At 32.3% G+C, this 19,401-nt stretch overlaps 1 protein-coding gene across 1 annotated transcript in view; it reads left to right on the top strand.

The window, feature by feature from the left end:
- Nucleotides 1-19,401, top strand: part of LOC105335833 (E-selectin) — a 59,310-nt gene that overhangs the window by 33,231 nt on the left and 6,678 nt on the right. Inside the window, exons 7-9 of the mRNA XM_066067493.1 lie at nt 9,869-10,054; nt 10,466-10,651; nt 12,876-13,061. Coding sequence (XP_065923565.1) covers nt 9,869-10,054; nt 10,466-10,651; nt 12,876-13,061 — 558 coding nt within the window. The remainder of the gene's footprint in view (nt 1-9,868; nt 10,055-10,465; nt 10,652-12,875; nt 13,062-19,401) is intronic.

Raw genomic sequence — 19,401 nt, 5'->3', positions numbered from 1 at the left:
TGAAAGAAAAAGTTAAAATCCAGAGTAATTTAATTACAGGGTGCCTAAATATTTGGAAGCATAAAAACGGTGCATGAGTTTTTCACTGTAAACATTTCGGTTGATCCCACAAAGTGTAGATTAGTCTATACTCGATCAAATTAGATAACAAAACATTAAAGCGAGCGCAGCTCGCCGGCGCGCAGCGCCAGCGAGCGATGCGAGCTCTAAGAACCAGTGTGCGCGGGAAAAAGAACGAGCTAAACCAACAGTTCATCAAACAAAATTTTTTGTCTACGTCCCATAATGCTCTCTAATGTTTTCACCCGTGGTGCTATGCCAAAAATGACCGACTTTTAACTCGTAATTTACAGTGACTTAAAGTTTGAATACACGTTTTGAGTACCGCATATGCTTTGGCGAGACTCATATTTGTTACATGCTTCCATACGTCCGTATTGAGTCGAGAAACGTAAACAAAGACGAACAAAGTCATGGATGACGTCACAGTGCACTCGCGCTATATTTCCCGTGATAAATTTAGAGGTGGATCAAACATCTGCAATGCGTGTACTAGCTATTTCAGTATAAACTGCGATACCTGCCTCATTGACCTATGATTTGTTTAAAAAAAAAATTAATATAGAGATTTTATGTATATATATTAGCAAGAGCCATACTTTACTGTCATATCGATCCATTTTTAAGCTAATTGTGTATGCATGAGTAGGGAGGAAATAAACAATAGGACATTTTGAACTAAATAAATAGGAATAAAATGAAAAAAATAAACAGATAAAAAAATAATGTAGATATTGTATATAGTCAGACAATTAAATTTAAAAGTGGAAAATTACACACCTACAAACAGGTACCGGACTCTCTCTCTCTCTCTCTCTCTCTCTCTCTCTCTCTCTCTCTCTCTCTCTCTCTCTCTCTCTCTCTCTCTCTGGGAAGGGGGGTGCGCTGTATGTATCATAACCATTAAAATTAGTACATTTGGCATACTTATTGTAGAGCATTACTCTCTCAAAAATTCTTTAACGTTCGTTGATACCCAAATAAAAGTAAGTTGACAATGATGCAAGGTATGTGTAATTCTTGCTGCGCTCGCCACAACGGTAGCACCGTAAAACATATTATATGATGGAATTTTTAAAGGATGAAACTATACGTTTTACCGCAAATTCTTTTTAATGTTATATGATGCAGAGAAAAACACATGACAATACTTGCATTTGTGTACACTGAATAACTGCACGTGACGTAATGAGCAAAAAGCTGTTAAACCGCAATTGTCGACAATATACTTTTGATCGCCTCTGTTGTCGGTTGATACTTACACGAAGTAACATCCTTAAGGGGGATGTCTGGATATCTTGTACACATGTGTTCCACAATGTAAACATTTATTTAACCCAAAAACTGACCAAAACTGTTGTGAACAGACAAAAAACAAAATATATGAGGTTTTATATGTACTTGATGGTTTGTATGCTAATTCCGCACACAGTTGCAGAATAATGCCTTTTTAGCTCCCCTGATCTGAAAGTTCAAGTGATCTATTTGACAGACATCTCTATACCAGTGTTATATAGTGCCTTTCCCCCTATCCACCCCCCCCCCCCGAAAAATTGCTACATGTATATAGCAGTTTTCCCCCACATAAAGCTGACTACATGGTGGTTGTTTTCTTCTTTTTAATAGCCAGATTACCCCAACGGAAACCTATATAGTCGATTTCCCCCTTTTTTATATTCCGGTCATGTAACAACTGATAATGATATTAATTTCTCATAATAAAGGATAAAAATGGTATTTATTGATACACTGTACATAGTATAAAATACATGGTTTTTCACTTTGATATGAACAAAGGCACTCGCCTTCATACCATTTCTGTGTCATTACCATTTCACCTTTTGTTACAACTTTTTGAAACGCCTTTTATTCGGATTCGGAATACCTCGAATTTTTCCTCTCTAATCGATTCTTGTATACAGTTTTGACTTTATGACGTTATGACATGAACATTTTTGCACAGAACACGTCAAAATACATTTGAGTGAAAATACGCCGGCTTGGAACTTTAATTTTGCCATGCATTAACTTCTTTGTATATATAAAGCTCCTCCCAGGAAACTAACTGACCTATCTTGACTTAATTTTGTAAAGGAAGGAATAAGAAATATAAATGTATTACCCCTTTCGTCCAAAAGGCTATAAATTTTAAACTAATACCGTTAGAATTGAAGATCTTATCAATAATTATATACATTGTATTTCTACTTCTAAATATCAAACCATAGACAGGGTGCAATGATATAATTAGAAAATAAAATGTTTCGCTTCGATTGATGGGGTTCTAAATTATGGGTATAAGGTTAGTATAATTTATTATACATTAAAGGCATGTGTAAAGTTAATATTTACAATTTTGTTTTAAAATTACGCATATTCATATTCATGTTTTTAAGCACACTTTTTACCAAACGCAAGGTTTTATGATGAAGACAATTTAAATAAAAATGAAATGGCTTCACAACCAGAACAAACTCGATATCTTTGCTGGTCAATTCGGAAAATGTGAAATGGAGCCTAAACTAAACTTATGAATATATTATCATTCACTGCGTGTTAATTTGTAAAAATTTTTTTTTGCAACGTGATTTAGAAATATACAGTTTTGAAAACGATGACATATATACAATGTAGTAAAATACACGATTCATTTACCTAAAAATCTTATCATACTATGTATATCAAATTTTTGCAATATATATTTAGTTGTTTACCACATTATATTTTCAAACAATGAAACAAGGGTAACTAAAATTCAAACACAATCAAAAAAAAAAAAAATTAACACATTTATATGATGAGCGGACTTATTTTTTTAAATAGAAGCTTGTTGTTCTAATCAACTGGCAAGTAAAAAAAATCGTATATCTAGAGCGCTTTTGTTGGTTATTTATTTTTGTTTTTTCGGTTGCTACTTTTATAAATAAGAATTTATTGATTTATTTATCAATTTATTTATAATATCATTAATCATCTTATGAATTAATTTAATATTTTGAAGAATAATGAATTTAACATGTGACACATCTTCATATCTTAATAAAAACTTATTATTTTTCAACTAAGACGACTAAAGTAATTTCCTCTGAATAGCAGCGTCCCGAATAGCAGACACTGACCTGACATTTCGATCTAGTTTACGTTGTTTAAACTTTATGTTAGCTAAATTTCGAATCCAACGTAATTAATATACAGAATTGATGCACGCGAGTGTGATATAACAAATTCGGGAGGGCAATATCATTTTTTTCTGTGGAATATAACTATTTCTTGGGCGATATCAAAAAATATCTCAATTATAACATAATGAGAAAACTTTAAAAATATTATATATACTTTTGAATTATATTAATTACTTGGCCTCAATGAAAATTGGGTAAAGTCTGAAAGGGTAAAGTCTGAACACACTGTTTCTTCATAAGCGATCCTTCAGTTCTTCCAAAAAATCTCTTAAACAGAGGTTAAGCGGACGGACTGATAGATTTATTAAATAAATCTCAAAACATTTTCACATACAAATTCAGAACAGAGAGTTATGTTATATCTTGTAAAACCAAGTACTTTTTCAATTAATCACCTAAATTAAATTCTATGTATAACTCAATTACACATATGTTCAATTTTCAGCATTGTCTTTAAAACAAATTATAAATCGGCAAAACGAAACCTAACCTGTACAGATGAATGCAGATATATGTAACCTAGGAGTGTTGAAATATTGATTTTAATCCTTACTGGGTTTCCATAAATATTTTTTATAAAATTTGAACCAAAAACGTGAGAGCGAAACGATACTATAGGGGAAAAGCTACTATATAGTAGCTTTTCACCCCAGGGGAGAGGCTACTGTATAATAGGTTTTCTGTGTGGAGAAGCTAGTACTATGAGGGAAAAACTGCTAAACAACACCGGTTGCAAGTTTGTTTTATCACTTCTATGTGTATAAATTAAATTATTTTTGGAAGTGGGGTAGGGATCCAAGACATTGTTTTAAGTAAGAAATAAACTTGTTTTTCAATGAAAATATTACTTTAATGACCCTCATAGACACAGACAAATTTCGTACCAACTGATATATAGCGTATAAGAAATGTTTACATTTTGTTCCTCAAATGTACAAGATGGTCAAACACCTCCCTTTAAATATCTTATCAACAAAACTGAATTTGCTTCTGTCTACTCTTTCCTGTAAATAACAAAAATTAGCTCGAATGTCATTTGTATTTTTCCGTTGTTGGATTATCCGTTAACTCTTATTTATAACGAGTTTATTTTATACACTCTTTAATGGGGAGCATTTGTAAATACAAAATATATGAATAATTTTAATTTGATAAATATCCTATAAAAGCAAAAGAAAAATAGAATAATTTTTTGATAATCATATTGATTTGACATCGACCTGTTTCTGAATGATCCTTTTTTAAATTTTACAAATGTTATGAGAAAGAAATATTTTATTGAGTCAAGAAAAAAACGTCTTATTCCCGTATGTGTACTTTCTAACACAATCACAAATAGATCGGCCGACCCTGTGGATTCTAACAAAAGATATGTGAACAGTTTTAAGTAGATGAATTATTTTCTATTATTGGATGCTCGAATTTGCTTTTTAGTCACCTGAGTAAACTCTGGTGACCTATTGCTATCCGTTTTCGTCCGTCGTCGTGCGTTAACAATTTTACATTTTACACTTCTTCTTAAAAACTACAAGGCTGATTGTTACCATTTTTAGCTCACCGAGACGAAGTCATGGGGAGCTTATGCTATACCCCCGGCGTCGGCGTCGGCGTCGGGGTCCGGTCCTGGTTAAAGTTTTTGTTGCAGGTCCTGTATCTAAGTTATTACTTGTCCTATCTTCACCAAACTTGCATGGATGATGCATCTGGACCTACTTATGGACTTGAAAGACTTGGATTCTGAATCTGGGTCCTAAATTGCAGATGCTGGAGGAGGTTTTTGAAGCAGGTTAAAGTTTTTGTTGCAGGTGTCCTCTGATGTTTATATCTAAGTACCTACTGGTCCTAACTTCACCAAACTTGCATGGTTTGTGTGTCTTATAAAACTGATGCTCCAGACAGGCTTGACTGCTGAATCTGAGCCATAGGTTTCAGATGCTGGAGGAGGTTCAGGTTTTAAAGGCATGTTAAAGTTTTTATTGCAGCTGCCCTCTGATGATGATATCTTAGTTACTACAGGTCTTAATTTCACCAAACTTACATGGATGGTGTCTTATGATACTGATGCCCCTGAAAGGCTTGACTGTTGAATCTGAGCCATAGGTTTCAGAAGCTGGAGGAGGTTAAGGTTTTTAAAGCTGGTTTAAGTTTTTGGAGCAGGTACCCTCTGATGATGATATCTTAGATGCTACTGGTCAAAACCTAATCAAACTTGCACGGATGGTGCGTCTTATGATACTGATGCACCTGACAGGCTTGGATGCTGAATCTGAGCCATAGGTTTCAGATGCTGGAGGAGGTTAAGGTTTTTAGAGCTGGTTAAAGTTTTTGTTGCAGGGCCCCCTGATGATTATATCTTAGTTACTACTGGTCTTCACTTCACCAAACTTGCATTGATGGTGCGTCTTATGATACTGATGCTCCTGACAGGCTTTGATGTTGAATCTGAGCTATAGGTTTCAGAAGATGGAGGAGGTTAAGGTTTTTAAAGCTGGTTAAAGTTTTTATTGCAGGTGCCCTCTGATGATGATATCTTAGATACTACTGGTCAAAACTTCATCGAACTTGCACGGATTGTGCGTCTTATGATACTGATGCACCAAACAGGCTTTGATGCTGAATCTGAGCCATAGGTTTCAGATGCTAGAGGAGATTAAGGTTTAAAGAGCTGGTAAGAGTTTTTGTTGAAGGTGTCCTCTGATGATGATATTTTAGTTATTACTTGTCCTAACTTAACCAAACTTGCAGTGATGGTGCGTCTTTTGATACTGATGCACCTGTCAGGCTTGAATGCTGAATCTGAGCCATAGGTTTCGGATACTGGATAAGGTTAAGTTTTGGAACAGGTCACATTTAATAGATAATAGTACTTTTTCAAATGTGCCTATTTGATTAAACTATAAATAAATATGAATGAATCGCAGAGGAAGCTTCAGATGCAGTGCTTGATCTTCAATACAAGGATGCTAAAAATATATCTTTGTTATAACTGGTCCTAACTTCACCAAACTTGCATGGATGGTGCGTCTTATGATACTGATGCACCTGACAGGCTTGAATGCTGAATCTGAGCCATAGGTTTTAAATGCTGAATGAGGTTAAGTTTTTTGGAATTGGTCACATGTTTTATAGATGATAGCTTGCATACTTGATTTAACTATTTTATAAATGAAACACCGAGGTAGCTTTAGATGTAGAGCCTGATCTACATTATCAATGATGCTTAAAAAATCTAACTCACTCAAACGTGCTTGATAGATAGAAGTGTTTGTTCTTAAATGATATAACATGATTTCTATGATAAAAAATTGTATAATATGATACACTATTGTTTAATATGATACAATATTATATCATATATTGTAAAAAGTTATATGATATGATATAGTATCAATTTTTTTTGTATGTTTTATGATATGATATTGTATCATGATATTGTTATGTATAGTAATGTATATAATAATACAATATTGTATAATATGATAAAGTATTATTTTTTATTATATCATCACATGATTCTGTTACATATGATATTGCAATATACCGTATTGTATCATATGATACGATATTGTATATTATATGATATTGTATCTTACGATATTGTATAATATATTATTGGTTTCTATGATATAGTATGATATCACATGAAATTGTATTATATGATATTGTTATATGATATAATATCGTATCATATGATATTGTATAATATTTTATTGAATGATATTATATATGATTTTATTATACTCTCATGTTAAATACTGAAATCTGATTGGTTTAGACGCAGTTGATAATCCGTTCAATTACCCTCAGCGTTAGCAACACACTTAGCAACGGGTAACACAACGAATTGTTACATGCGCGTAAATTATGCACGTACGGTTCGCCGTGGAGTTCACGTCATTTCTATTTAAAATCAGTAAAAAAAAATCTCTAAAATTAAGACATTTAGCATAATAAATAAATAGTGCCTGTTTGGGAGGATAACAGTTGAAATTGACACCCCTCGAAAACCATTGTCAACCTACGCTTTGCGTCGGTTAACATTGGTTTCCTCGGGGTGTCAATTTTAACTGTTACCCTCCCAAACAGGCACTATTTATATAATATCACATGAAATTGTATTATATAATATTGTAATTTATATTATTGTATCATATGATACAATATTAATAATATATTTTTATATTATATAATATTTTACTATATCACTTGATATTGTATCATTTGATATTTTGATATGATACAATGTAGTATCAAATTATATTGTATCATATGATACGATATCATATTATGTATCAAAAATGTTACAATATCATACAATTCAATATTATAATATATTACACAATATAATATCATATGTTAGAATATTATGATGTATTTTGTGATATGATATTGTGTCATATTATACTATATTGTATTTTATATAATATATTATATTATTGTATTATGTAGTTAAATACAATTATTAATAACACAATACATTTTCATATCATATGTTACAATATCATATCTTATCATTGTTTATTACAGTATTTTATTGTATTATATGATATATATTGTAAGTGTGATAGGATGCAATATTGTATTTTATATTATTGTATTGATAAACATTGTATCTTATCATACCGGATGAAATGAAAATGTGAATATTATACAATTTTATTAATAGATGATATACAATATTGTGTCAAAACAGTATCCATGAATATCCAAGATCATAAAGTATGATTTTCATATAAAATGATAAAGGTGGTCTCATAAAGATGATGCCTCATCTTTGTGAGTTTAGTAATCTGTGATTACCTATGTTTAGTGTGAGGCATCTCTATGGTAAGAGGAATCTAAAATGTGAAATTAATAGCTCTACAACCTCCGGGGCGCCACATGTGGGGCCGAATATGCTATTCCCACACAAGTGAGGAAAAAACTGGTTGCATAGTTATGATGTCCATTAAGCCCTCTACCAAAATTGTGAAATTCATGACCCCTTGGTCAGAGGTTCTGGCTCTAGGGTGGGGCAATTATGGCCATATAGTAAAAATGTATTAAATCTTAGGAATTCTTCCTCTCTACTACCATATATATTTATTAAAATCTAAATGCATTATTATGATGTCCATGAAGCTCTCTACCTAAATTGTGAAATTAATGACCCTGTGTCAGGGGTTCAGGCTCTAGGGTATGGCCATATAGTTAAAATGTATTACATCTTAGAAAATCGTCTTCTCTACTTCAATGCATATTTGTAAAAAACTAAATGCCCGGATATAATGTCCATGAGGCCCTCTACCAAAATTGTGAAATTCATGACCCCTGGGTCAGAGGTTCTGGCTCTAGGGTGGTGCCAATATGGCCATATAGTAAAAATATATTAATTCTTAGGAAATTTTGTTCTCTACTCCCATATATATTTGTTAAAAGCTAAATGTATGGTTATGATGTCCATGAGGCCCTCTATTAAAATTGTGAAATTCATGACCCCTGGGTCAGGGGTTCAGGCTCTAGGGTGGGACCAATATGACCATACAGTAAAAATGTCTGAAATCTGCTCTACTCCCACACATGTGGGCGAAAAACTGACTACATGGTTATAATGTCCACTAACTCTTCTACTTAAATTGTGAAATGTATTGCCCCTGGGTCAGGGGTCAGGACATAAGGGGGGGAGGCAATATGTCAATATAGTGTTAATGCATATAATGTTTTAAAATTTTCTTCTCTATTCTCACACATCTGTATAAAAACTGACTTATAATAATGTTCACCAGGAAGTCCTCCACTGAAATTTTAATTTTCATGTCCCCTGGAGTAGGGGTTTTGACTTTAGGACAGCGCCAAAATGGATGTATAGGTGTTAATGTATATAATGTTAAAAAATAATCTTCTTTACTCCCACACACCTGAAAGGAAAACTGAATTCATGATTTTGTAGACCATATCTTTAAGTTTTTCTCCAAAATTATAGGTTTCACAGTTCTTTTTGAAAGATTTCAGGCCGGGAGGTAGTTTTTTAATTTTTCTACTCCAGAATGCAACTTAAATAATAAAATGCATGTATGAGACTCCTCGACAAGTTTGTGTATTGGTTATATGCTACTCAGGTGACCTTTAAGACCAATTGGCCTCTTGTTACTGTTTTTATTTATGTTAACATTTTGTATTATTTATTATAATTTGAAATTTATCAGATCTTGTTTAGTAACCAGTATGTCAAAATGATTAAAAACCTTCCTCTTTTAGGCAGATATACAAAATATTAATACACATTACATAAACCACAAACGCGTGCAAAGGTAAATGTCTAGCAGATCATAAATATCTAGTCAATAATCAGTGATGTTGCAGATGTTGCAGACAAAATGATTATAAATTATGGATGAATGTCCCTAATTTAAACGAATGACGTACATTTGAAAAAATTGAATAAACGAACTATGAAACATCATACAGTTAATATATAATGTCAAAATTGAAACATTTTTTTTATTTTTAGGTGCATATATATTTAAGCAAATGCATATCAAGGCACGCACATGCCCATGCATAGTTTTATGTCTATTTGGCAAATTAAATAAAGGATGTTGCATAAATGAAATTAAAAGATAACAAAAAAAATGGTTTGTTTTCAGGTATAACATGTCAGCGACCAAGAGTTACGTCCCCTCTTCAAATAGCTACAGTTCCATACAAACTGACATTTAACTACAAGGAGTCTATTATGTTTCGCTGTAAAGAGGGATACAACTTGATTGGAGAGGCAGTCAAACAGTGTACACAGAATGAAATTCTTCAACAGAATTTGCCTACATGCTCACGTATGTATATTTGATGACCATACCCTAATTGAAAAAAAAATATCCATCAAGCACTTTTCTTTATATTTTTGAGGAAAATCAAAATGTATTCCGTTATAACAAAATTTACGAACTTTTGGTATGTTGATCACTTATAATGCCATTTAAAGAAGTTGAGTTTTAGTAAAAGTGAATAAACAAATTATGGACTACACACTTTTCTAGAATTTAGTCAGTAGGTAAATTTATTATATATGATTTTCTTTTTTATCAAAGCAACATACATAATTTAAGTTCACCTCATTGTATTCGCATGTGCATGAACGGTCAAATGTCTATTTTATCAAATGTGTATAGTTCAAAATCAGTGATGTTGCGGACATGATAATACTTGTACATGCACCTGAAAAATACTGCATTGTTCGTTTTCAGCTATAACTTGTCAGCGACCAAGAGTTACGTCCCCTCTTCAAATAGCTACAGTTCCATACAAACTGACATTTAACTACAATGAGTCTATTGAGTTTCGCTGTAAAGAGGGATACAACTTGATTGTAGAGGCAGTCAAACAGTGTACACAGAATGGAATTCTTCAACAGAATTTGCCTTTATGCTCACGTATGTATATTCTTGTCATTCCTTAAAATCTTACTTAATGAAGCAGACACCAAAACAAAAACCTGCTAAGGTTTGGAATGGATTTTTTCAATTCTAAAGTTATCACCTGGATTTTGCATTTTCAGATTTTAAAATTATTGTTCAAACTAAAAGGGGCTAACTAGTGTTTTTAAATGTCTTTCGTCACCAAGAGAAGACCTCTTGTTATTGCTTTGTTTCTTTACCTCTATTATTATTAAGGTCATCCGTTTTAACGGAAGGCATTGCTGTTATTGCTTTGTTTCTTCTCCTCTTTTATTAAGGTCTTCCATTCCAACAGAAGACCTTTATGTTATTGCTTTGTTTCCTTTTCCCTATTATTATATTTTTTTCAAATTAGTTTCAGGGGTTTTCCCAAGTTGGACAGTAGACTTTAATTAGATATACACAAACGAATTTAACCATGTTTAGACAAACAAGCAGCAATATCCCGCCCAATATAACAAAGGCAGTTGAGAGTCTTTTCGTCTGTAACATGTATCTTACAGATAATGAATTAGACCTAGAAATAACTGAAATTGTAAAAAACAAGATTAACTTAAACTGATTATCAAATTAAATGATTTATTATTTGTTCATATTTTAGTTTGTTTTATAACCGGATAAACTTAAAGAAAAGAAAAGAAAGAAACCATTATTCATACTTTGTTGGTGTGAATGCGTGTTCTTTACTAGCTGCAGAACTGTAGCTCTCCGGGAAAAAAGATATTGACAACCGGAGAGCTACAGGGCCACCCATTGAAAAAATTGTATATTTATTGCGCAGAAAAACGTGCGCTAGTTCTGGACTGCCATCACTTTCAGTCGTAATCGGAAGGAAACAAAAACCTCTGTTTTTTAACTTTGTTGTTTTGAAATATTTTTCTGTTATATTTCAAATTAAACACCTTATAGGTAAATGCACAAAATGAAATTTGTTTCAAATCAATTTACGCAATCTCGAAGTGTTGGCCTTCAAACCCTGAATCGAGAGACCCAATGGAGTTTTAGTTAGAGTTGTAGGCTTGTACCTAAGCGACCCAGGGTCAAATTCCGAGTGCCGAATGTTTTTCTTCTATAATGGTGTTTCGATTTACGATTTTATCTTTAAAATGATTGATTTTGCTTAATTTCCTTTTAAATTAATCAAATATCACAATTCTAGCGCATATCTTTTCAATATAAATACATGTATATTAAAATCCTTTTATAGAGAGGGTTAATTGGAATTTTAAGAAATGAAAGAAAAGAACAACTATCCCGATAACCCTTAAGTTTCATTCAAACTAAAGACCTCTCGTTGCCCGAAACGAGATCGCCTCTAGTTTTTCTGTAACGTTTTCTAAAAAAACGCTGTGGTTGATTTCGATAAAACTTTCAGATCTTACGCTAAACAAAATTGTTTTTAAAAAATCGATCATTTTTCTTTTCGTCACTTCAAGTCCAGAGACAATCCCGGAAAACCATTTTAAGGTGCTTTCAAACGGAAGACTTCTCGTTCTTTGCAATGATATCCCCTCTAGTTTAATTTTACTTTTCTAATTTTAATGTTTGCTTATCTTTAGATATCACTGATTAGCCAAACATCTTACGTCAGTTGTTAGGTTATAATCGAGATAGAGAGACCACATTTTTGTGTTATTTAGAGATAGCTAGGTCAATTTATTTGGTATCAAGTTTTTATATACTGGTAAAAGCATCATTTACATACAATTTTTTCTTTTTTTTCAAATTTATCAAGAACATGATTTAACAGATTCTTGGTGTTGTCACTTTTTTTTTGAATTTGCCTACATGCTCACGTACGTGAATTGTTTGCCAATTCTTATAACAGAACCAAGTTAATGAAATCATCAATAACTCTTTTCCTGAATGGATTTGAGTACATAAACGTTTTCGTTACATAAAACATCAGGAATTAGTATTCATAATTTAGTACATTAAGTATTAGATATTTATTTTTTAAAATACTGATATATTTGATTTAAGTTTGAGATAAAATAAAAATTTAGATCCCAAACCATTCTAAAAATTAATCAGGCAGTCAAAATGTTATCAAAGGTTGCCTTTTAAGGAGACATTTACCCGTTTTGCCATAACAATTCACAGGAAATCAAAACATTCTGATGGTTTAATGTTTATTCGATTAGTTATGTATTGTTATTCATGAACATACATGTAAGATAACTAAAATGTTCGTATTCAGGTACAACATGTCAGCGACCAACAGTTACGTCCCCTCTCCAAATAGATACAGCTCCAAACAAAGATACATTTCAATTCAATGAGTCTATTGAGTTTCGCTGTAAAGAGGGATACAACTTGATTGGAGAGGCGGTCAAACAATGTACACAGAATGGAATTTTTCAACAGAATTTGCCTACATGCTCACGTATGCTTTTTTATTAATCAATTTTTATTATTTATATGAGGAAAACAGAACAGTCTTAACATTTTTTTAAATTATATTTCGTAGGCACGTTTTATTTGCTCTGTTTCAAAAGTAAATTATTTTTTAGCAATTTAAGATGCACAGTCATTACATGCATATCTTTTACAATCTTATGCTATGCTTTGGTATGCGATTTCAAATATATGCTATGAGATCCAAGGCAATTCAATAAGATTTTTAAAAATGCTATGAGAAATTTAAATAAAGGGCTTGATGATATGGTATGATATGCTATGATATGGTATGCTACTAGATTTGAACAAAAACTCCTCAATTCACAGAAGAGTTCCGAACAATTCCAAATGGAATGATAAGAATTCAAAATTTACCACTTATCTGTAATGTGAACATTTATTCTTTTATAAAAATCATTTAAACCGAGTTAAAATCATGTTGTATGCTATGCTACGGCATGATATGACAAATGAAATTTTATGAGATTGTATGCTATGGTATGAGATTTCAATGCTATGGTATGAGATTACAATACTATGGTGTGAGATTGCAATGCTATGCTTTGGTATGGTGTGTGTTGTACAATATATGCTTGAACTTACTGTACATAGTAAGTTTAATCTGGAACTGATTTTAAATAATTATATTTCGTTATATTTTACTTGCAATTGTATAACATATGCAAACTGGATTTTTCTTGAATTTTCAAAAAATATTAAATGGTCATTAACTCAAAAAGTAGGTCATTGACCTACTTTTTTAAAAGTGAAGAATAACACTACCATGTAAGGTCTATAACACACAATAGTTGGTTTTTCATTATCATCAGTGATTTTTTTTTTTTCATTCTGAGTAAACGTCATCCTTAAGTAAATGAAAAAGTTGGAAAACAAAATGATTATAATAATGTTCTTCTGAAGATTTTAATTGTTCTTTAAGTGTATATCTCGTTTTGATAACATCTCATCCGTAGATCAATCTTTTAAACTCAATTCAATTCTTAAGTTGATATTCAGATTGATCAAATTCCAGTTTATAACAAAAATGTAAAATCACAAGAACCGATACAATATACTCCATAATAGCATAAATAAGGAGCAACTCTACTTTTTATGTTAACAATTCGACTACATGAAGAAGATTAACTAAGTTAGAATATGACAAGTATGGTATACGCTCCCGCCCCGTTGACAATTATAGGTTATTGTCCAAGCTACTTTAATGAAACACATAAATAGATATCATCAGTATTGAGTTATCGGTATTTTTTTTCAAACAAATCGATTGTTTACTTTGATATAGCCTATTAATTGTTAAAAAATATTCGTGTAAAAAAAAAGTTGAACTCTGAATAAATTCAAACAATAAATGGTACATGTATGTTCTACTGAACTGAACCTCTAATAAGAACAGTGGTATTCACCTTCATCACATCCTCTGTATCATCACATTTAATTTTTTTCACCCTTTTTCATACCCTTCATTATACCTTTTATGAACCCACTTCTAATCCTATTCTCTTTTTCTATGCATATCTGCAGTCGAATTTATGACGTCGTTACGTGTGTATAGATGATGTCACAATACATTTGAACGTCAAAATTACACGGGTTTGAGATAGAGATAAAGTACTTGTAAGTTTTTTAGCTCACCTGAGCTGAAACCTCAAGTAAGCTATTCTGATCACATTTTGTTCGTTGTCCGTCTGTCCGTCCGTCTTTCTGTCCGTCTGTAAACTTTTTACATTTTGAACTTCTTCTCTAAAACCGCTGGGCCAATTTCAACCAAATTTGACACAAAGCATCCTTATGAGAAGGCAAAAATAAAGTGCAGAAATGAAAGACCGGTCTTTATTCAAAGCGGAGAAAACATCGAAAATGTAGAAAAAGGGGGTGCATTTTAATAAATCTTCTTCTCAAGAACTACTGAGTCCGATTCAACGTAATTTTGCATGAATAATTCTTATGGAAAGGAAAATGTAAATTGCAAAATTTATCGGCAAACTCTGTTTCAAATTTGAGTAATTTACGAAAATAAAAATAAAGAGATAATCGCGGTCAATCAGTTTATAACTTTGGGTTCGGTATACCATATCGAAAACGAAAGTTCTTTGTACAAAGCAGCCATGTTTGTTTGAATGTTGACGCATGACAAACGGGTCAAACTGACAAAGATAAATTTGCCTGTTGTGCAACAGCTTACGTACGAAGGGATACTTGAAACATGCTAATATATTTGTGCCGATTTCGTGAAGTGAATTGAGGTTGAATCTTTCAATGCGTTGACATTTTCACTCATGACCTTGTTTTACGTTGCTTTGTATTTCGTTTATGCTTTATGGTAATATCGCCTGTATTTTGAATTTTTTACGTATCGAATCAAATATAGACTTCGGTAAATCAGACAGTTAATTGTTTACCTGCGCAAAATGAGCAAAATCTGATGCACTAACAACATATTATATTATAAATACTATACATTCTATTGGTAATTCGCTTACTTAAAATACGGCAGTGTAATAGTGGTATAAAACTGTTAAGACAACAGTAATGTCCTTTTAAAAATGTCTGATCTAACACGGTATAAAAAAAAATCACGGATGAAACTGCTGAGGTGTTCAATTCTTTTAAAATATGTTTTTTAAAAATTTATTTATAAGTTCTTTCCGCTTCTTTTACGATTGTTGATTTAAAATACAAACAAAAAACCAAATTATTATGTGCACTTCTATATACTTGTTAATTTATGACATCTCATCTGCTTATTTTTCACTATATATAAAAAGAGTAATTTGATATATTTCGCTGATTCCCTGAAGTAAACAGTCTAGTTCCCTGCTGTTACACCCTGCCAAACAGACTGATTCCCTGCAAAAAGTTGCGTCAATTGGATGACCTGATACACACCTATTTGGAACACTTACTGGTTACTAATTCATTATTAATCCACAGAAAGAATGAAAAATTACCCGAGTATAACCGTAAATATTCATACTCATAATAATTAAATTTTAGTTAAACATCGTTTTGATTAGCTATACCAACTCATCTTTAGCGTATAATATGTATATACATTTTAAGCAAGATTAGCCTCGGTAAATTGACTTGCTCTGGGAGAACTAAACTATTGCCGACTCCTTCAATGGCATACTTTAACTGTTTTATTATACTGATACAAACAATCAATCAGAAAACAATTGGTATAATAGAAAGTTATTGAGGAAGTCAGCAAGATTCCAATTACCCTCTAGCAAGTATATTTCCCTCGGCTTTGCATAGGGAATTGGACCGTGAATATTGCTGCCTCCCTCAATGGTTTACTTTAGTTGTATGATGTCGCTTTGAAACGCTATGTTGCTTCTTTCGATCACTTTACAGCAATCTGATACGTATGTACTTCGCTTTAAAGCACCCTAATAAAACATCCTTCAATACTGTAGCATGATCGGTACTGTAAGTTACTACTGTGCTCATTTCCTTGTGCCCATTGTTCAGAAACAGAATTTTTACATCAAAGACACGTCTGATTTTATACTAAAAATCGAATCTCTGATTGTACCTGAACATGCCATCTTGGTTACTTATGACGTGACCAGCATGTACACCAACATGGAATTAGATGATTTACTTCATTCTGTCGAGAAAGCATATTTAGCAGACAATTCTAGTTTAGAATTACCTCGACCTTGCAGTTCTGATCTTTTTTTTCTGAGATGCATAGTTGAAAACAATTTTTTTTTAGTTTAACGGAAAATATTACAATCAAATTATTGGCGCGGCGATGGAGGCACGTCCGTCACCAGAAATTACAGATATACGTATGAAAGACATCACTGATGATGTAATATCTAAATTTCAACATGCCGACAAACTTATCTATCACGGCAGATATAGTGATGACGGCTTTATTCTATTTAATGTAAGCCCGGCTGAAATTAAGGAACTTATTGATATAGGTAACTTTTGTCATAAATATCTGAGATTTACTAATTATCTCACTCCAGTGTCAATTTCTTAGACACTACCATATACAAAGGAACAAGATTCTCAGATAGCCAGCGATTAGACATTCGCTCAAATATCAAACCTACTAACAGCTTCCAATACCTGCACATACAAAGTGCTCATAACTAATCAGTATTCAAGGGCCTGTATGAATGGACCAGACATCTGAGAAATACTAGCGATCAAGCTATATTACTAAATATTTTCAAAGATTTCAAAACTCACATCGAAAAAAGAGGTTACAAACAATCAGAAATTGAACCTATTATGCAAGAAACTCTTTCTGCAATTAGAATGGATCTTCTCAATAAACAAAAGAAGAAAAACACTAAAAAGGCTGGACCGAACGTTTTGGTGATCAAATTTAACCCATGTATTAAAGGGTTAAGGAAACGACTTATGAAATACTGGGATAACTTACAACATGACGAAGTATGCAAAAAATTATTCACAACACCTCTTATGGTTGCATACAGTAAACATAAAAATATAGATGATCTAATCATTAGATCCAAATTAAAACCAAATGAAGTTCAAAGAGATTACTTAGTAATTGGTTTATGCATAAGGTGAACTCCTGACGAGGCGGGCCTAATAACAAAACAAAAATGACATGTGCTATTAATACCGCCGAAAGACTTTTTACTAACTATGACATATAAGCAATTGACCAAATGCTTAATAAGGAGTGTCGGGTTCTAATAAGTTTAAGACATGTCTGGATGTTAGAATGCCTCGTTTTTTTGCACTTCCGTTGAAAGACCTAAAAAATTCAATTTTTTGATTGATTTTGATTTAATTATAAAAAAAATTGTGTCACTTATTACGTCATATACTGCAAGTAAGTGTATATGAATCAAACAAATAGGCAAAGAACATATTTTTTGTCAACTCTTCTAAAAAATCCCAGAATAAATTAATGTACCTGAAACACTTTTAAACAAGGGCACCGTTAAGCGGAGCATCCCCTCGCGACATGAGTTATTGTGTGTGGGATGTGTATTATTTATAGGAATATATAGTAATGTAAATGTAAATGAGGAGATCACATTCTACTAACCCTCCATTACTACAAAAACTACTATTTTTTACATGTACTAGATCTAAATCCAAAGAATATCAAGTTGTTGACTTGAACTGCTTACTTTTACTTAGGTGTCACAGAAGTGAAGCGGAAGTAGTTATTGTCAAGTCTTACATAAAATTTCTGTTTAAAATTGTGTTATTTCTATACTTTATTAAAAAGTACTCAACTAATTGAAAATTATCAGGGTTTTTCCTTTAATCATGTCAAATAAGTGTACGAAGTTTGATAAATATCCGTGCAAGGGTTTTCTTTTAAACTTCCTTCCAAACTGAACACACACACACACACACACACACACACACACACACACACACACACACACACACACATTTTTTTTCTGTTTAAACAACGAGCATTCAAATCAACCTTACACACTTAGTGTGTAAGAATCATATTATATATTAAACACTGTAAAATACTTTACTAAAAATCTTTATCATAGAAGGAACACGTGGTGCAGCTCGCGGCCTGATTTGATTGACAAACACGTGGCGTCTGACTGAAACTGCTTTTTTAAAATTTTATCACAATGTGCATTACTTAAGCGATTAAAGAATTATTTATACATGGAAAGTGAATTAGAAACAATGTCTCATTTTAGTGAATTACAAGTGAAATGTATCCAATCATTCTCTCTCTCTCTCTCTCTCTCTCTCTCTCTCTCTCTCTCTCTCCATCAGTTAAAAAAAGGATGTTTCAAATGTCCGATAAAGATGGAGTCAAAAACTTTAGGACAAGATCATGGAAGGAACTTTATCTAAATGTTTAAAATGTCAATTATAGATTAAGTCAAAAACTTTTAAGATAAAACTCAATCTAAATGTTTCAAGTGTCTTATTAATATTAAGGCAACAACTGAATTGTACCCCCTTTATTCTCTCTCTCTTTCTCTCTCTCTTTCTCTCTCTCGGTTTTTTCAAAAAAATAATGTCTTAACAAAATGTTTAAAATGTTCGCGATAAAGATGGAGTCAACAACTTTAAGACAAGATCACGGAAGGAACTTTATCTAAATGTTTAAAGTGTCTTCTAAAGATTAAGTCAAAAACTTTATGATCACGGAAGGAACTTTATCTAAATGTTTAAAGTGTCTTCTAAAGATTAAGTCAAACACTTTATGATCACGGAAGGACCTTTTTCTACCGATCCACTGATTCTACGCGCTATAAAAATGAATAAACACTGTACAACATGCACAGTTTAGGACCGGAAGTGTGCGGTTGTGGGTAACGCTG

This window comes from Magallana gigas, chromosome 7, assembly GCF_963853765.1.
Source record: "Magallana gigas chromosome 7, xbMagGiga1.1, whole genome shotgun sequence".
Classification (NCBI taxonomy): Eukaryota; Metazoa; Mollusca; class Bivalvia; order Ostreida; family Ostreidae; genus Magallana; species Magallana gigas.
Note: the sequence above shows the minus strand (reverse complement) of the source record. Positions and strands in the feature narration are given on the sequence as shown.